Raw genomic sequence first — 19890 nt, 5'->3', positions numbered from 1 at the left:
TTGCGATTCGGCACTGCGTCGCTTTAACTGGCAATTACGTGGTCGTGCGCTGTGGTTTGCACTATAAATAAAAAAATAGCAAAAATTTTGAAAAAAAACACATTATTTTTTGCTTTTTGCTATAATAAATATCCCCCAAAATATATATATAAAAAAAAACATTTTTTTCTCTCAGTTTAGGCCGATACCTATTCTTCTACATATTTTTGGTAAAAAAAAAAATCCAAAAAAAAAAATCGCAATAAGCGTTTATTGATTGGTTTGCACAAAAGTTATAGCGTCTACAAAATAGGGGATAGTTTTATGGCATTTTTATTAATATATATATTTTTTTTTACTATTAATGGCGGCGATCAGCGATTTTTATCGTGACTGCGACATTATGGCGGACAGATCGGACACATTTGGCGTGATTTTGGGACCATTCACATTTATACAGCGATCAGTGCGATTAAAATTGCATTATTTACTGTGTAAATATGACTGGCAGTGAAGAGGTTAACCACTACGTGGCGCTGTAGGGGTTAGGTGTGTCCTAGGGATGTGTTCTAACTGTAGGAGGGATGGGCTGTGACACATCACTGATCATAGCTCCCGATCACAGGGAGCAGAGATCAGTGACAGTATCACTAGGCAGAGCGAGGAAATGCTTGTTTACATCAGCATCTCCCCATTCTTCCTCTCAGTGAGACGACCGCGGGTATCCCCGCGGACATCGAGTCCACCGGACCCGCGACCCGACTCACAGAGCTCCCGGCTGGTGCGCACGCGATGGCACGGCGGCAAATTCAAAGGGACGTACAGGTACGCCCATTTGCCCAGCCGTGCCATTCTGTCGACGTACATCGGCATGTGTCAGTCGGGAACCGGTTAAGACATCATTACGATGAAACGCAAAGGGCGGGCTTGAGTTGATTTTTTTTTTATTGATTTTTTTATACACAGTAATATTTTATTGTATCTTTTCATGTGACAACACTGAAGAAATGACACTTGTCTACAATGTAAAGTAGTGAGTGTACAGCTTGTATAACAGTGTAAATTTGCCGTCCCCTCAAAATATCTCAGCACACAGCCATTAATGTCTAAACCGCTGGCAACAAAAGTGAGTACACCCCTAAGTGAAAATGTCCACATTGGGCCCAATTAGCCATTTTCCCTCCCCGATGTCATGTGACTCGTTAGTGTTACAAGGTCTCAGGTGTGAACGGGGAGCAGGTGTGTTAAATTTGGTGTTATCGCTCTCACTCTCTCATACTGGTCACTGGAAGTTCAGCATGGCACCTCATGGCAAAGAACTCTCTGAGGATCTGAAAAAAAAAGAATTGTTGCTCTATATATGTAAAGATGGCCTAGGCCAGTGATGGCAAACCTTGGAACCCCAGATGTTTTGGAACTACATTTTCCATGATGCTCCTGCACTGCAGTGTAGTGGAGCATCATGGGAAATGTAGTTCCAAAACATCTGGGGTACCAAGGTTTGCCATCACTGGCCTAGGCTATAAGAAGATTGCCAAGACCTTGAACCTGAGCTGCAGCTTGGTGACCAAGACCATACAGCTGTTTAACAGGACAGGTTCCACTCAGAACAGGCCTTGCCGTGGTTGACCAAAGAAGTTGAGGTCACGTGCTCAGCGTCATATCCAGAGGTTGTCTTTGGGAAATAGATGTATGAGTGCTGCCAGCATTGCTGCAGAGGTTGTAGGGGTGCGGGGTCAGCCTGTCAGTGCTCAGACCATACGCCACACACTGCATCAAATTGGTGTGCATGGCTGTCGTCCCAGAAGGAAGCCTCTTCTAAAGATGATGCACAAGAAAGCCCACAAACAGTTTGCTAAAGACAAGCATACTAAGAACATGGATTACTGGAACCATGTCCTGTGGTCTGATGAGACCAAGATAAATGTATTTGGTGTCAGATGGTGACAAGCGTGTGTGGGGGCAACCAGGTGAGGAGGACAAAGACAAGTGTGTCTTGTCTACAGCCAAGCATGGTGGTGGGAGTGTCATGGTCTGGGGCTGCATGAGTGCTGCTGGCACTGGGGGGCTACAGATCATTGAGGGGACCATGAATGCCAACATGTACTGTGATATACTGAAGCAGAGCATGATCCCCTCCCTTCAGAGACTGGACCGCAGGGCAGTATTTCAACATGATAACCACCCCAAACACACCTCCAAGACCACCACTGCCTTGCTAAAGAAGCTGAGGGTAAAGGTGATGGACTGGCCAAGCATGTCTCCAGACCTAAACTCTATTGATCATCTGTGGGGCATCCTCAAATGGAAGGTGGAGGAGCGCAAGGTCTCCAACATCCACCAGCTCTGTGATGTCGTCATGGAGGAGTGGAAGAGGACTCCGGTGACAACCTGTGAAGCTCTGGTGACCTCCATGCCCAAGAGGGCTGGAAAATAATGGTGGCCACACAAAATTTTGACACTTTGGGCCCAATTCGGACATTTTCACTTAGGGGGTGTACTCCCTTTTGTTGCCGGCGGTTTAGACATTCATGGCTGTGTGTTGAGTTATTTTGAGGGGACGGGAAATTTACACCGTTATACAAGCTGTACACTCACTACTTTACATTGTAGACAAGTGTCATTTCTTCAGTGTTGTCACATGAAAAGATATAAAAAATTGTGAGGGGTGTACTTACTTTTGTGAGATACTGTATGTAAGCATTATTGGTTGGATGACAGTGAGTCACTTGTTTACATAAATATAATTGCTTGGTAAATAGGAGATCTTGTAGTAAGTGCTGTTAGATACTTTAAAAAAAAACATAATGCTGTATAAGGCTCGGTTCACACAGGGGGCGGCACGACTTGCAGCGCGACTCAAAGACGCGACCTGCACACGACTTCAGCGGCAACTTGCAAAACGACTTCTGTATAGAAGTCAATGTCTATTTCTTTCCGTATGAGTTCTACAATGTGCGTTGGATTTTAAAGCGGAAGATTTTCTCATCATTTGAGTACTTGATTGAAAATTCCCTGGAGAGTCTTTTATGTCGGATAGCTCTATATAAGAGTGTTCAAAGCCTGAGTGATCCTTCGAATGTATATTCGTTTGGATCCATTCAATCTGGTAAGCTTACATCCTATTTGGTGATGGAAATGCCACAGGGTGTCTGCATGCGGTCTTCATAAGAAGAAGGTTGATGGTTCTTTCCCTCTCACGTGTGGATTGGATTTAAATTAAATAAGAGACTTTTTCTTGTATATCATTTTTTGGACTTTTTTTGGATTTTTTCACATTATTTGATCTCTTTCATTTCACTTTATTTTTTCACGATTTTATGCAAGTGTGGTGTACAGGTCCTTCTCAAAAAATTAGCATATTGTGATAAAGTTCATTATTTTCTGTAATGTACTGATAAACATTAGACTTTCATATATTTTAGATTCATTACACACAACTGAAGTAGTTCAAGCCTTTTCTTGTTTTAATATTGATGATTTTGGCATACAGCTCATGAAAACCCGAAATTCCTATCTCAAAAAATTAGCATATCATGAAAAGGTTCTCTAAACAAGCTATTAACCTAATCATCTGAATCAACTAATTAACTCTAAACACCTGCAAAAGATTCCTGAGGCTTTTAAAAACTCCCAGCCTGGTTCATTACTCAAAACCGCAATCATGGGTAAGACTGCCGACCTGACTGCTGTCCAGAAGGCCATCATTGACACCCTCAAGCAAGAGGGTAAGACACAGAAAGAAATTTCTGAACGAATAGGCTGTTCCCAGAGTGCTGTATCAAGGCACCTCAGTGGGAAGTCTGTGGGAAGGAAAAAGTGTGGCAGAAAACGCTGCACAACGAGAAGAGGTGACCGGACCCTGAAGAAGATTGTGGAGAAGGACCGACTCCAGACCTTGGAGGACCTGCGGAAGCAGTGGACTGAGTCTGGAGTAGAAACATCCAGAGCCACCGCGAACAGGCGTGTGCAGGAAATGGGCTACAGGTGCCGCATTCCCCAGGTCAAGCCACTTTTGAACCAGAAACAGCGGCAGAAGCGCCTGACCTGGGCTACAGAGAAGCAGCACTGGACTGTTGCTCAGTGGTCCAAAGTACTTTTTTCGGATGAAAGCAAATTTTGCATGTCATTCGGAAATCAAGGTGCCAGAGTCTGGAGGAAGACTGGGGAGAGGGAAATGCCAAAATGCCTGAGGTCCAGTGTCAAGTACCCACAGTCAGTGATGGTCTGGGGTGCCATGTCAGCTGCTGGTGTTGGTCCTCTGTGTTTTATCAAGGGCAGGGTCAATGCAGTTAGCTATCGGGAGATTTTGGAGCACTTCATGCTTCCATCTGCTGAAAAGCTTTATGGAGATGAAGATTTCATTTTTCAGCACGACCTGGCACCTGCTCACAGTGCCAAAACCACTGGTAAATGGTTTACTGACCATGGTATTACTGTGCTCAATTGGCCTGCCAACTCTCCTGACCTGAACCCCATAGAGAATCTGTGGGATATTGGGAAGAGAAAGTTGAGAGACGCAAGACCCAACACTCTGGATGAGCTTAAGGCCGCTATCGAAGCATCCTGGGCCTCCATAACACCTCAGCAGTGCCACAGGCTGGTTGCCTCCATGCCACGCCGCATTGAAGCAGTCATTTCTGCAAAAGGATTCCCGACCAAGTATTGAGTGCATAACTGAACATAATTATTTGAAGGTTGACTTTTTTTGTATTAAAAACACTTTTCTTTTATTGGTCGGATGAAATATGCTAATTTTTTGAGATAGGATTTTTGGGTTTTCAGGAGCTGTATGCCAAAATCATCAATATTAAAACAAGAAAAGGCTTGAACTACTTCAGTTGTGTGTAATGAATCTAAAATATATGAAAGTCTAATGTTTATCAGTACATTACAGAAAATAATGAACTTTATCACAATATGCTAATTTTTTGAGAAGGACCTGTATTCTGAGAAGCATCATTTATGAATGTTATTTAAGTTTGACACTTATATAATATTGTTATATCACTAAGTAGTTATAAATAGACTACTTTTCTTTTCTTTTATAGCGCTACACTTTAATTTAACATTTGGAATTTTGTTCACTGTTTTATATCCTTGTGATCGTGTTAGCAGCTTCTTTTCGTTTATAGTTCTTGGGGATAGCGCAGTGTTGATTGTTATTGACAGTTTTTGAAGTCGCCTGAAGTCGCCCCAAAAATAGTACAGGAACCTTTTTTCTAAGTCGGAACGACTTGAGTCGCTCCTATTAGAACGGTTCCGTAGTACAGAACGGAGCGCGACTTGTCAGGCGGCTAAGTCGCCTGGACAAGTCGCCCCTGTGTGAACCGAGCCTTAGTCCAGTATACTGATAGAAATCGTCACATTGTAGCAAATCCCAATCTCCATTTTACTGAATTTCCTAATCATATCACAGTATTAAGATGGTACATCAGGTGACATTGGTGGCAGTGCTCATGATGGCCATGGCGCAGCTTCACTCACTTGTAGATGGGCATGGCGATGTGTTCCATGAAGCTGATCTGGAGTTCCGGGATGTAGGCCTTCTCGCGGTCCATCATCTCGCTGGGCCGGTTCCCCATGGCTTTCTCCTGCACGGTGATGAGAGTCAATCACTATACAATGGGAGCCGTGAGATCCAATGCTGGGGACGGAGGAAGTGTGTGTGCGTTGTAGGCTGGATAGAAACCATATCTGCCTTTTGTGTTGGGTGGAGACCCTTATCTATGGTGGGTTTAGTCAGAGTCTTGGGGTTTTGGGTGGAGATAGTGCCGTTCCTAGACATGCGCACTGCCGAAAAATGTGTTTGTTTTCGTTTCATTCATTCATTTTTTTTTATTTATTTTTTTTCGGGTCATTCGTTATGATTGAAATTTTTTAATTTTGTAAATTCGAAAATCCAAAATCTGGAAACTCCAAAAATTAATACATTTGAAAATTCAAACAAATTTAAAAATTAGAAAAATTTAAAAATTTGAAAAAAATTTGAAAAATTTTAAAAAAAATTTGAAAAATGTGAAAAAAAGTTGAAAAATTTGAAAAACATTTGAAAAATTTGAAAATTTTGAAAAAAAATTGAAAAAATTGAAAAGTCGAAAGTCCGATATCTGGAAATTTGTAAATTCTAATATTCAATATCTGGAAATTCGAAATAATAACTAACTAATAATAACTATTAAATTATAGGTATTGGAATTTCCTTTCAAATTTGGCTGTTAGTGAACATAACGAATACGAATTTATCCGAAGTTACGAATGTTCTTATCTAAACAAATTGAATGTAACGAATGAAATAATAATAATAAAACCTTTTTATTATTTTTATTATTAATAATGTTAATTCATTATGTTCCATTCGTTTAGATGCGGCATTCGTTATTTCGGAAAATTCGTAACTTTGGATAAATTCGCTATTCGTTACGTTCACCAACAGCCAAATTTGAAAGGAAATTCCAATACCTATAATTGAATAGTTAGTAATAGTTAAGTTATTATTGGTCATTATTTCAGATTTTTTGAATTTTAGTTCTTCGTTTGAATTTTCATTTATTTTTGCATTTTCGAATTTAGAATTTTCTAATTTATGAATTTCCGAATTTACGGATATTCCAATCTCCAAATTTATGATTTCTTGAATTTCTGAATTTTGCGGATATTCCAATCTCCAAATTTCCGAATTCTTGAATTTTCGAACTTCCGGATTTTCCAATTTCCAAATTTTCAGATTTTCCCCATTTTGAATTTCGTAATTTGTACATTCGAAAATTTGAAATTCCGAAATCCAGAAATTAGGAAATTTGTAAATTTGGAATTTTTGAATTTACGAATATTCAGAAAAATTCATATTCATTACGTTCACTAACAGCCAAATTTGAAAGGAAATTCCAATACCTCTAATATAATAGTTAGTAATAGTTAAGTTATTATTGGTCATTATTTCAGATTTTCCAATTTTAGTCCTTCGTTTGAATTTTCATTTATTTTTGCATTTTCGAATTTTCAAATTTATTAATTTCCGGATATTCCAATCTCCAAATTTACGAATTCTTGAATTTTCGAACTTCCGAATTTTCCAATTTCCAAATTTTCAGATTTTCCCATTTTGAATTTCGTAATTCGTACATTCGAAAATTTGAAATTCCGAAATACAGAAATTAGAAAATTTGTAAATTCGTAATTTTTGAATTTACGAATATTCAGAAAACTTCCTATTCATTACGTTCACTAACAGACAAATTTGAAAGGAAATTCCAATACCTATAATTTAATAGTTAGTAATAGTTAAGTTATTATTGGTTATTATTTCAGATTTTCAAACTTTGGTTCTTTCTTTTAGAATTTTCATTTATTTTTGCATTTTCTAATTTTCGAATTTCTAATTTTCGAATTTACGAATTTTCCAATCTCCCAATCTCTGAATTCTCGAATCTTCAAGTTTCTGGATTTTCCCATTTCCAAATTTTCAGATTTTCCAATCTCGAATTTCGTAAATCGTAAATTAAAAAATGTGACATCCGGCAATTCGAAAATTCAAAATCCAAAAATTCAAAAATTAGTAAATTCAGAATTTTTGAATTTACGAATATTTTGAAAAATTAATTAAATGGGTTTTTACGTTAATTTGGATATTTCTGAATTTGTCGAAATTTGTTAAAAAAAACGAATCGGTAAATAACCGAATTGGACATGTCTACCTCTTCCTGGAATCTGTGTCCCTTACTGTGTTGGGTGGAGTCAGTATACTGTCCTATCCTGGTTAGGACAGGGCAGTGTGTCTTAGTTTGGGTGGAGTCAGGATGTCTTCCTTTATATTCCGCTCAGAGATCCCCCCTATTCTGGTTGGAGGTCCCATCTACTCCTATTATGAGTGGGGTCAGGATGTCTTCCTTTATATCCCGCTCATAGATCCCCCCCCCCCTATTCTGGTTGGAGGTCCCATCTACTCCTATTTTGAGTAGGGTCAGGATGTCTTCCTTTATATCCCGCTCATAGATCCCCCCCCCCTATTCTGGTTGGAGGTCCCATCTACTCCTATTATGAGTGGAGTCAGGATGTCTTCCTTTATATTCCGCCCAGAGATCCCCCCATTCTGGTTGGAGGTCCCATCTACTCCTATTATGAGTGGGGTCAGGATGTCTTCCTTTATATTCCACCCATAGATTCCCCCATTCTGGTTGGAGGTCCCATCTACTCCTATTATGAGTGGGGTCAGGATGTCTTCCTTTATATCCCGCTCATAGATTCCCCCCCCCTATTCTGGTTGGAGGTCCCATCTACTCCTATTATGAGTGGGGTCAGGATGTCTTCCTTTATATCCCGCTCATAGATCCCCCCCCCTATTCTGGTTGGAGGTCCCATCTACTCCTATTTTGAGTAGGGTCAGGATGTCTTCCTTTATATCCCGCTCATAGATCCCCCCCCCCCATTCTGGTTGGAGGTCCCATCTACTCCTATTATGAGTGGGGTCAGGATGTCTTCCTTTATATCCCGCTCATAGATCCCCCCCCCCCTATTCTGGTTGGAGGTCCCATCTACTCCTATTATGAGTGGGGTCAGGATGTCTTCCTTTATATTCCGCCCATAGATTCCCCCCTATTCTGGTTGGAGGTCCCATCTACTCCTATTTTGAGTAGGGTCAGGATGTCTTCCTTTATATCCCGCTCATAGATCCCCCCCCCCTATTCTGGTTGGAGGTCCCATCTACTCCTATTATGAGTGGGGTCAGGATGTCTTCCTTTATATTCCGCCCAGAGATCCCCCCATTCTGGTTGGAGGTCCCATCTACTCCTATTATGAGTGGGGTCAGGATGTCTTCCTTTATATCCCGCTCATAGATCCCCCCCCCCTATTCTGGTTGGAGGTCCCATCTACTCCTATTATGAGTGGGGTCAGGATGTCTTCCTTTAAATCCCGCTCATAGATCCCCCCCCCCCCTATTCTGGTTGGAGGTCCCATCTACTCCTATTATGAGTGGAGTCAGGATGTCTTCCTTTATATTCCGCCCAGAGATCCCCCCATTCTGGTTGGAGGTCCCATCTACTCCTATTATGAGTGGGGTCAGGATGTCTTCCTTTATATTCCGCCCAGAGATCCCCCCATTCTGGTTGGAGGTCCCATCTACTCCTATTATGAGTGGGGTCAGGATGTCTTCCTTTATATCCCGCTCATAGATTCCCCCCCCCTATTCTGGTTGGAGGTCCCATCTACTCCTATTATGAGTGGGGTCAGGATGTCTTCCTTTATATCCCGCTCATAGATCCCCCCCCCTATTCTGGTTGGAGGTCCCATCTACTCCTATTTTGAGTAGGGTCAGGATGTCTTCCTTTATATCCCGCTCATAGATCCCCCCCCCTATTCTGGTTGGAGGTCCCATCTACTCCTATTATGAGTGGGGTCAGGATGTCTTCCTTTATATTCCGCCCATAGATTCCCCCCTATTCTGGTTGGAGGTCCCATCTACTCCTATTATGAGTGGGGTCAGGATGTCTTCCTTTATATCCCGCTCATAGATCCCCCCCCCCCTATTCTGGTTGGAGGTCCCATCTACTCCTATTATGAGTGGGGTCAGGATGTCTTCCTTTATATTCCGCCCATAGATTCCCCCCTATTCTGGTTGGAGGTCCCATCTACTCCTATTTTGAGTAGGGTCAGGATGTCTTCCTTTATATCCCGCTCATAGATCCCCCCCCCCTATTCTGGTTGGAGGTCCCATCTACTCCTATTATGAGTGGGGTCAGGATGTCTTCCTTTATATTCCGCCCAGAGATCCCCCCATTCTGGTTGGAGGTCCCATCTACTCCTATTATGAGTGGGGTCAGGATGTCTTCCTTTATATCCCGCTCATAGATCCCCCCCCCCCTATTCTGGTTGGAGGTCCCATCTACTCCTATTATGAGTGGGGTCAGGATGTCTTCCTTTATATCCCGCTCATAGATCCCCCCCCCCCTATTCTGGTTGGAGGTCCCATCTACTCCTATTATGAGTGGGGTCAGGATGTCTTCCTTTATATCCCGCTCATAGATCCGCCCCCCCCCTATTCTGGTTGGAGGTCCCATCTACTCCTATTTTGAGTGGGGTCAGGATGTCTTCCTTTATATTCTGCCCATAGATTCCCCCCTATTCTGGTTGGAGGTCTTATCTACTCCTATTATGAGTGGGGTCAGGATGTCTTCCTTTATATCCCGCTCATAGATCCCCCCCCCCTATTCTGGTTGGAGGTCCCATCTACTCCTATTATGAGTGGGGTCAGGATGTCTTCCTTTATATTTAGCCCAGAGATCCACCCATTCTGGTTGGAGGTCCCATCTACTCCTATTATGAGTGGGGTCAGGATGTCTTCCCATGCTGAGTAAAGCAGAATATTGGAGTTGGTATTGTATCTGTCGTACTCACCAGGTCTCCCTGAGAGAAGAATTCTTTGTAGATCAGCTCCTGGAATAGGGGAACACATACACGTCAGCAAGGTTTTACCAATTACAATTTCCTTTAATTCTAATTACAGTGACAAATTCCATCTGCAGTTCCTTCCAGAAGGCTCTCTGCCCGTATAGAAACACCATCTACGCTCACCGGTCAACTTTATTAGGTACACCTGTTCCATTGCTTGGTGACACAAACGATGACTTGCTGAAGTTCAAACCGAGCATCGGAACAGGGAAGAAAGGGAAGTTAAGTGAATTTGAAGGTGGCACGGCTGGTGGCACCAGACGGGCTGGACTGAGTTTTTAAAAAAAAAAATGCACAACCATCTCTCGGTGAGGAAAAAGAGAAAATATCCAGTTGAGCGGCAGTTGTGTGGAAAAAAAAATGCCTTGCTGAGGTCAGAGGAGAATTCCAACCAGAGCACCATCAGAACCATGCGAAATACCACCTCTGAAGGCACAACACATCCATCCTTGAAGCAGATGGGCTATAGCAGCAGAAGACAACTCCGGTTGGCTAAGAACAGGAAACTGAGGCTACAATTGGCAAAGGATCACCAAAATTGGACAATAGAACATTAGAAAAAAAATGTTGCCTGGTCTGATGAGTCTCAATTTCAGCTGCAACATTCAGATGGTGGGGTCAGAATTTGGCGTAAACAACATCAAAGCCTGGATCCATCCTGCCTTGTATCACCGGTTCAGGCTGGTGGTGATGGTGTGGGGCATATTTTCTTGGCACACTTTGGACCCCTTGGTACCAACTGAGTATACTTTACACACCACAGCCTACCCTGTGTATTATTGCTGACCATGTCCATCCCTTTATGACTACAGTGTCCCCATCTTCTGATGGCTCCTTCCAGCAGGATAATGCACCATGTCAAACAGCTCCAATCATCTCACCACTGGACAATGAGGTCCCTGTCCTCCAATGGCCTCCACACTCCCCACATCTCATCCAATAGAGCCCCTTTGGGATGTTGTGGAAGATTGGCATCATTGTGTCCCCCATCTTCTGATGGATCCTTCCAGCAGGATAATGCACCATGTCAAACAGCTCCAATCATCTCACCACTGGACAATGAGGTCCCTGTCCTCCAATGGCCTCCACACTCACCACATCTCATCCAAGAGAGCACCTTTGGGATGTGGATGAACGGGAGATTGGCATTATGGATGTGCAGCCCACTAATCTGCAGCAACTGCGTGATGCCATCATGTCACTATGGACCAAAATCTCTGAGGAACGTTTCCAACGCATTGTTGTATCTATGCCACCAAGAATGGAGGCAGTTCTAAAGGAAAAAGAGAGTCCAACCCGGCACTAGCAAGGTGTACCTAATAAAGTGGCTGGTGAGTTTACTTCCTCCACAGATAAAAAATAAAAATAAAAGTGTCTTCCACTATATCAAACTGCTATACACCAGCTGAAAGCTGACAACAGGCTTGCAGAGGAAGTGGCTGCTCTATGAGTCAATGGACAGGATAAGGATCATAATGTCACATGACTCCACAGAGAACTCCCCCCCCCCCCCCCGAGAACTCACCGCAATCTTCCTGGTGGTGGTCCAGCCTTTGGTTTGATCAGAGAGGTCACAGGAGGTCATGAGGAGGCAGATCAGGAGGTTGTGGTGGTGCTTGTTTTTGGGGTCGTATCCATCTGTGGAGGACGTGGAACACGGAATGAATCAAACAGATTTCCCCTCCCTGTGATAGTTCCTTTAGTTTATGTTTTGTGAAGAAATATTAAAGGATGGTTAACACTAGGAAACCAGAAGTGAGGTTGTACTCGTCACTTCCAGGTGTCTAAAAGCAAAGGGAGATCAGCAAACGTATGTTCATTGATCTCCCTCCCATCTACCTGGCTGCAACCAACACGCCAGTCCACCAATGGGAGTGCAGAGCATTGGAAACATGGTGGAGGTGCGCTGGGAAAGGGGGGGTGCGCTGGGAAAGGGGGGGGGGGTATATGGGATGAGGGATAGACAGTGTTGAGCTATTTCTCTAGAATACCAAAGAGTTTTATAATGTAACCGGAAAAGAAAGAAATGTTATAATCGTACCATGTGCCAAGACACCCTCAGAAAATGTCATCTCTTGTAGCTATACTTTTTGTCTCTCTGTACTTATATTTGAAAATTTATTAAAAGCTATTGGGAAATTTTTTTTATTTTTATTTTTTGCTGCAGTTTCCTTTTTCAACACTAGGTGGGGATGATGTCTAAGAAATCATTGCTCTCTGGATAAAAGTATCATTAGAGTGTATCTAAACCCAAGAAGGAAAATCCATTCTCATGTATTATAACTTGTCAGTCTAGAGCTCTGGTGTCTGCATTAGTTGTCTTCTATGGACACAAGGTGATCCTGCCACTTCCTGTCCTAAGGGGAGTCTATGGAGGAGCAGCGTTGTCAATCCAAGACCCCGTCTCTTTATCTCTGTGTTACAGAAGGTAGGTGATCTGCAGTCAGAGGGACGACTGGCATTGTCGGGTGTAAGGCAATCTTGGGGGTAGTTTGGGTCTTGGTATACACCGTATATACACCTGTGGCTCTGACGATAGGCATTGTGGGGCAATCTTGGGGGTAGTTTGGGTCTTGGTATACACCGTATATACACCTGTGGCTCTGACGATAGGCATTGTGGGACAATCTTGGGGGTAGTTTGGGTCTCGGTATACACCGTATATACACCTGTGGCTCTGACGATTGGCATTGCGGGGTGTAGGACGTTCTTGGGGGTAGTTTGGGTCTCGGTATACACCGTATATACACCTGTGGCTCTGACGATAGGCATTGTGGGGCAATCTTGGGGGTAATTTGGGTCTTGGTATACACCATATATACACCTGTGGCTCTGACGATAGGCATTGTGGGGCAATCTTGGGGGTAGTTTGGGTCTTGGTATACACCGTATATACACCTGTGGCTCTGACGATAGGCATTGTGGGACAATCTTGGGGGTAGTTTGGGTCTCGGTATACACCGTATATACACCTGTGGCTCTGACGATTGGCATTGCGGGGTGTAGGACGTTCTTGGGGGTAGTTTGGGTCTCGGTATACACCGTATATACACCTGTGGCTCTGACGATAGGCATTGTGGGGCAATCTTGGGGGTAGTTTGGGTTTTGGTATACACTGTATATACACCTTCAGCTCTGACGATTGGCATTGTGGGGTGTAGGGCGTTCCTGGGGGTAGTTTGGGTCTTGGTATACACCGTATATATACACCTGTGGCTCTGACGATAGGCATTGTGGGGCAATCTTGGGGGTAATTTGGGTCTCGGTATACACCATATATACACCTGTGGCTCTGACGATAGGCATTGTGGGGCAATCTTGGGGGTAGTTTGGGTCTTGGTATACACCGTATATACACCTGCGGCTCTGACGATTGGCATTGTGGGGTGTAGGGCGATCTTGGGGAGGTAGTTTTGGTCTTGGTATACACCGTATATACACCTGTGGCTCTGACGATAGGCATTGTGGGGCAATCTTGGGGGTAGTTTTGGTCTTGGTATACACCGTATATACACCTGTGGCTCTGACGATAGGCATTGTGGGGCAATCTTGGGGGTAGTTTTGGTCTTGATATACACCACACACGCATTACTTGTTACCTTTTGCCATTTTCTGGAGTTCCTTGAAGATTCGTAGGTGGTGTGCCAGGTCGGTGGCCAGGATAATGTCCCTCATCAGATCCAGCATCCTCTGGTAATCCTGTACAGTATCAGGGAGGAAAGAAATGTTATTAATGACTCATTTCCCAGGATCCAGCGGGAGTGACCTGCGTTGGATACTGTCCCCCTGATCTGCCTGACACGGATATAAAGATTTACAGCCGTTATACAGGAGGTTGAGGACAACATGAGGGCCAGCATCAGAGAGCAACTACATTGTTGGGTGAGCTGGGATGGATCTAGTGGATCTGGGAGTAAAATCTTGAGGAGATTATAGATCTTGGGTTGATCTGCAGTTGTTTTAAGATGGAACTGGGATGGATCTAGGGTGGATCTGGGATAGATCTTGGGTTGATCCAGGGTGGAACTAGGAAGATCTAGGGTGGATATAAGGTAGATCTGGGAATTTCTGGGGTGGAACTGGAATGGATCTATAGTGGATCTGGGCTGTATCTTGGTAGATGTTTGGTTTATTTAAGGTGAAACCGGAATGGATCTAGACTGGATCTGGGATGGATCTAGGGTGGATCTGAAGTAGACTTTGGGTTTATCTGGGGTGGAATTGGGGTAGATCTTTGGTTTACCCGTATCAAAGGTGAATCTGGGGTGGATCTAGGGTGGCTCTGGGGTACATCTTTGGTTTATCTGTGGTGGAACTGGGATAGATCTAGGGTGGATCTGGGGTAGATCTTAGTTTTATCTGGGTTGGATCTGGAGTAGATCTTGGGTTTATCTGTAGTGGAAGTAGGATGGATCTAGAGTGGATATGGATTAGATCATGGGTTTATATGGGGTTTAACTGGGATGCATCTAGGGTGGATCTTATGTTTATTTGTGGTGGAACTGGGAAGGATCTAGAGTGGATCTGGGGAAGATCTTGGGGTTTTCTGTGGTGGAACTGGGATGGATCTACAGTAGATCTTAGGTTTATCTGGGGTGGATCTGGGATGGATCTACAGTAAATCTTAAGTTTTTGTGTGGTGGAACGGGGATGGATCTAGAGCAGATATGGGGAAGATCTTGAGGTTATCTGTGGTGGAACTGGGATGGATCTACAGTAGATCTTTATTTTTTTTGGTTGAACTGGGATGGATTTAGGTTGGATTTGGGGTAGATCTTGGGTTTATCTGTGGTGGAACTGGGATGGATCTATAGTGGATCTGAAGTAGATTTTAGGTTTATCTAAGGTGTAGCTGGGATGGATCTACAGTAGATCTTAGGTTTATCTGGGGTGGAACTGGGATGGATCTGGGGTAGATTTGGGTTTAGAGTGGATCTGGATTAGATCATGGGTTTATATGGCATGGAACTGGGATGCATCTAGGGTGGATCTGGATTAGATCTTTGGTTTATCTGTGGTGGGACCGGGAAGGATCTAAAGTGGATCTGAGGTAGATCTTGGGTTTATTTGTGGTCGAACTGAGATGGATCTACAGTAGATCTTAGGTTTATCTGGGGTGGAACTGGAATGGATCTACAGAAGATCTTAGGTTTATCTGGCGTGGAACTGGGATGGATCTATAGTAGATCTTAGGTTTATCTGGCGTGGAACTGGGAAGGATCTAGGGTGGATCTGAGGTAGATTTTGGGTTCATCTGTGGTGGAACTGGGATTGATCTAGGGTGGATCTAAAGGAGATCTTAGGTTTATCTGGGGTAGAACTGGGTTGGATCTAGGGTGGATCTGAGGTAGATTTTGGGTTCATCTGTGGTGGAACTGGGATGGATCTAGGGTGGATCAAAAGTAGATCTTAGGTTTATCTGGGGTAGAACTGGGATGGATCTAGGGTGGATCTGGGGTAGATCTTGGGTTTATCTGTGTTGGAACTGGGATGGATCTAGAGTGGATCTGGGGTAGATCTTGGGTTTATCTGTGGTGGAACTGGGATGGATCTAGGGTGGATCTGAGGTAGATTTTGGGTTCATCTGTGGTGGAACTGGGATGGATCTAGGGTGGATCTAAAGTAGATCTTAGGTTTATCTGGGGTAGAACTGAATTGGATCTAGAATGGATCTGGGGTAGATCTTGGGTTTATCTGTGGTGGAACTGGGATGGATCTAGAGTGGATCTGGGGTAGATCTTGGGTATATCTGTGGTGGAACTGGGATGGATCTAGGGTGGATCTAGGGTAGATCTTGGGTATATCTGTGGTGGAACTGGGATGGATCTAGGGTGGATCTAGGGTGGATCTAAAGTAGATCTTAGGTTTATCTGGGGTAGAACTGGAATGGATCTAGAATAGATCTGTGGTGGAACTGGGATGGATCTAGAGTGGATCTGGGGAAGATCTTGGGTTTATCTGTGGTGGAACTGGGATGGATCTGGGGTGGATCTGAGGTAGATTTTGGGTTCATCTGTGGTAGAACTGGGATGGATCTAGGGTGGATCTAAAGTAGATCTTATGTTTATCTGGGGTAGAACTGGGATGGATCTACAGTAGATCTTAGGTTTATCTGGGGTGGCACTGGAATGGATCTAGGGTGGATCTGGGGTGAATTTTTGGTTTATCTGTGGTGGAACTGGGGTGGATCTAGGCTGGATCTGGGGTAGATCTTGGGTTTATCTGTGGTAGAACTGGGATGGATCTGGGGTAGAGTTTTGGTTTATCTATGATGGAACTGGGATGGATCTACAGTAGATCTTAGGTTTATCTGGGTGGCACTGGAATGGATCTAGGGTGGATCTGGGGTGAATTTTGAGTTTATCTGTGGTGGAACTGGGGTGGATCAAGGGTGGATCTAAAGTAGACATTAAAAAAGAGAAGCAGCACCCATCCCAACTGCAAGGACCTCAGGCGTGAGGAGTAAAAAACGCTGGCCAAAATCCTGACCAAAGATGGAATCTGGATATACGCTGCAGTAAATTGCTTTATATGGTTCTCTATATGTGTGCAAAAGAGAAAAAAAAGAACAAACAAAAAAGAGTTATGAGAAGGTAGGAAGCTCAAAGAATGATAAACGGTAGGGATATAGACACCAAAGATATGACACTACAAGGTCCGAAACATGTCAGACGTTATTTGCACTATGTGCTCTTGCAGTATATTTGTTGCTTTCTTTTTATGTAATTGTATATATTTTTCTCTTGCTATTTGCACCTTTATTGTATGTTTATAATAAAATACAGTTTTTTACTACATTACCTAGTCTGCCTATAAAATCCAGAGGAGTATTACCATGCTTTACAGCACTAGGTTTTCCTTTTTTGTCTTTTATTGGATTAGACGGACCAGGAGTTTGTACACACACTGCCAATCCCTGCCTTATCAAATTAAAGTAGATCTCAAGTTTATCTGGGGTGGAACTGGGATGCATCTAGGGTGGATCTGGATTTGATTTTTGGTTTATCTGTGGTGGAACCGTAAAGGATCTAAAGTGGATCTGGGGTAGATCTTGGGTTTATCTGTGGTGGAACTGGGATGGATCTAGAGTGGATATGTGGTAGATCTTGGGTTTACCTGTGGTGGAACTGGGATGGATCTGGGGTAGATTTTTAGTTTATCTGTGGTGGAACTGGGATGGATCTAGAGTGGATCTGGGGTAGATCTTGGGTTTACCTGTGGTGGAACTGGGATGGATCTGGGGTAGATTTTTAGTTTATCTGTGGTGGAACTGGGATGGATCTAGGCTGTATCTGGATTAGATCTTTGGTTTATCTGTGGTGGAACCAGGAAGGATCTAGAGTGGATCTGAGGTAGATCTTGGGTTTATCTGTGGTTGAACTGTTGGATGGATCTAGAGTGGATACGGGGTAGATCTTGGGTTTATCTGTGGTGGAACTAGGATAGATCTAGGTTGGATCTGGGGTAGCTCTTGAGTTTATCTATGGTGGAACTGGGCTGGATCTAGGGTGGATCTAAAAGTAGATTTTACATTTATCTATGCTGGATATGGGGTAGATCTTGGGTTTATCTGTGGTGGAACTGGAATGGATCTAGAATGGATCTGGGGTAGTTCTTGGGTTTATTTGTGGTGGAACTAGGATGGATCTAGAATGGATCTGGGGTAGTTCTTGGGTTTATCTGTGGTGGAACTGGAATAGATCTAGAATGGATCTGGGGTAGATCTTGGGTTTATCTGTGGTGAAACTGGAATGGATCTAGAATGGATCTGGTGTAGTTCTTGGGTTTATTTGTGGTGGAACTAGGATGGATCTAGAATGGATCTGGGGTAGTTCTTGGGTTTATTTGTGGTGGAACTGGAATGGATCTAGAATGGATCTGGGGTAGATCTTGGGTTTATCTGTGGTGGAACTGGAATGGATCTAGAATGGATCTGGTGTAGTTCTTGGGTTTATTTGTGGTGGAACTAGGATGGATCTAGAATGGATCTGGGGTAGTTCTTGGGTTTATTTGTGGTGGAACTGGAATGGATCTAGAATGGATCTGGGGTAGATCTTGGGTTTATCTGTGGTGGAACTGGAATGGATCTAGAATGGATCTGGGGTAGTTCTTGGGTTTATTTGTGGTGGAACTAGGATGGATCTAGGGAGAATCTGGGGTGATATTAAGTTTGTCGATGGTCAAACTAGGATGGATCTAGACTAAATGTGGAGTAGATCTTGAGTTTATCCAAGGGGAAACTGGGATGGATCTAGGGTGGATCTGGGGTGGATCTTGGGTTTATCCAAGGGGAATCTGGGATTTATCTAGAGCACTGGTCATCAACCCTGTCCTCAGGGCCCACTAACAGGCCAGGTTTTATGTATTACCTTGGGGAAGATGCAGACTAGAATACTGCAATCACTGAGCAGCAAATGATATCACCTGTGATGTATTTCGGTTATCTTGCAAACCTGGCCTGTTGGTGGCCCCCCGAGGACAGGGTTGATGACCACTGATCTAGATCAATCCCAGTTCGCCCTTGGATAAACCCAAGACCCACCCCAGATCCACCCTAGATCAATCCCAGTTTCCCCTTGGATAAACCCAAGATCTACTCCAGATTTAGTCTAGATCCATCCTAGTTTGACCAGACAACGTCTTTCTACACCAACGGTCTTGCTGCCCACTTCAGGACAATGGGTATCCTTAGAACTGTAAAATAATAGCAAGAGAAGGGCGCACCGACCTAGCGCATTACCAACTATATACCTGGGGTAGATATAGAGTGGATCTGGGGAAGATCTTGGGTTTATCTAAGGAGAAACTGGTATGGATCTAGGGTGGATCTGGGGTTACTCCTGGGTTGACCAGGGGTGGAAATGGGGTGGGTCTAGGGTGGCTCTGTAGTAGATCTTGGTGGATCAAGGATGACTCTAGGGCAGTGATGGCGAACCTTGGCACCCCAGATGTTTTGGAACTACATTTCCCATCATGCTCCACTATACTGCAGAGTGCATGAGCATCATGGGAAATGTAGTTCCAAAACATCTGGGGTGCCAAGGTTCCCCATCACTGCTCTAGGGTATATCAGGGATAGATCTTGGGGTAATGGGTATTAGCGGTTCTCATATACAGTACAGAAGTAATTTGGGGGGATCTGTGTGTTAAAATCAAGCAAAAGTAAAGGGAAAACCTCTGACGCCAAGTCCGTGAGCAGAAAAGGTATTTGTAAAAAAAATAAAAGAGATACAAAATAAGAATAATTAGCGGTAAACTCCTGAGCCTCATTATTTCCCCGTATTTACACTCGTTTAGCGGGGTGAGAACAGATGCTGCAGAAACAAGGCCCCAGAGAGATACAGGGCACAATGCAAATACGGAACAGCAAACTCAGCAATGACAGGAAAACATTGCACGCAACGTGACAATCCGTGTGAAAGGAATGACTCCGCCTCCCAGGGGACGCACACATCTGTTCTC

General features: G+C 43.6%; 1 protein-coding gene across 3 annotated transcripts in view; it reads right to left on the bottom strand.

Annotated features, from left to right (window-relative positions):
• The window catches only part of PDE2A (phosphodiesterase 2A), a 910752-nt gene that overhangs the window by 7743 nt on the left and 883119 nt on the right, over positions 1 to 19890 (bottom strand). For all 3 annotated transcript variants that reach the window (XM_077451150.1, XM_077451151.1, XM_077451152.1), the window contains 4 exons: positions 14028 to 14127; positions 11954 to 12066; positions 10375 to 10413; positions 5467 to 5573 (listed from right to left, as the gene is read on the bottom strand). In XM_077451150.1, coding sequence (XP_077307276.1) covers positions 5467 to 5573; positions 10375 to 10413; positions 11954 to 12066; positions 14028 to 14127 — 359 coding nt within the window. The remainder of the gene's footprint in view (positions 1 to 5466; positions 5574 to 10374; positions 10414 to 11953; positions 12067 to 14027; positions 14128 to 19890) is intronic.

This window comes from Lithobates pipiens, unplaced genomic scaffold, assembly GCF_037356315.1.
Source record: "Lithobates pipiens isolate NorthernLeopardFrog02 unplaced genomic scaffold, aLitPip1_a1.2 Scaffold_23, whole genome shotgun sequence".
Taxonomy (NCBI): domain Eukaryota; kingdom Metazoa; phylum Chordata; class Amphibia; order Anura; family Ranidae; genus Lithobates; species Lithobates pipiens.
This window is presented reverse-complemented; position numbering and strand designations above follow the sequence as displayed.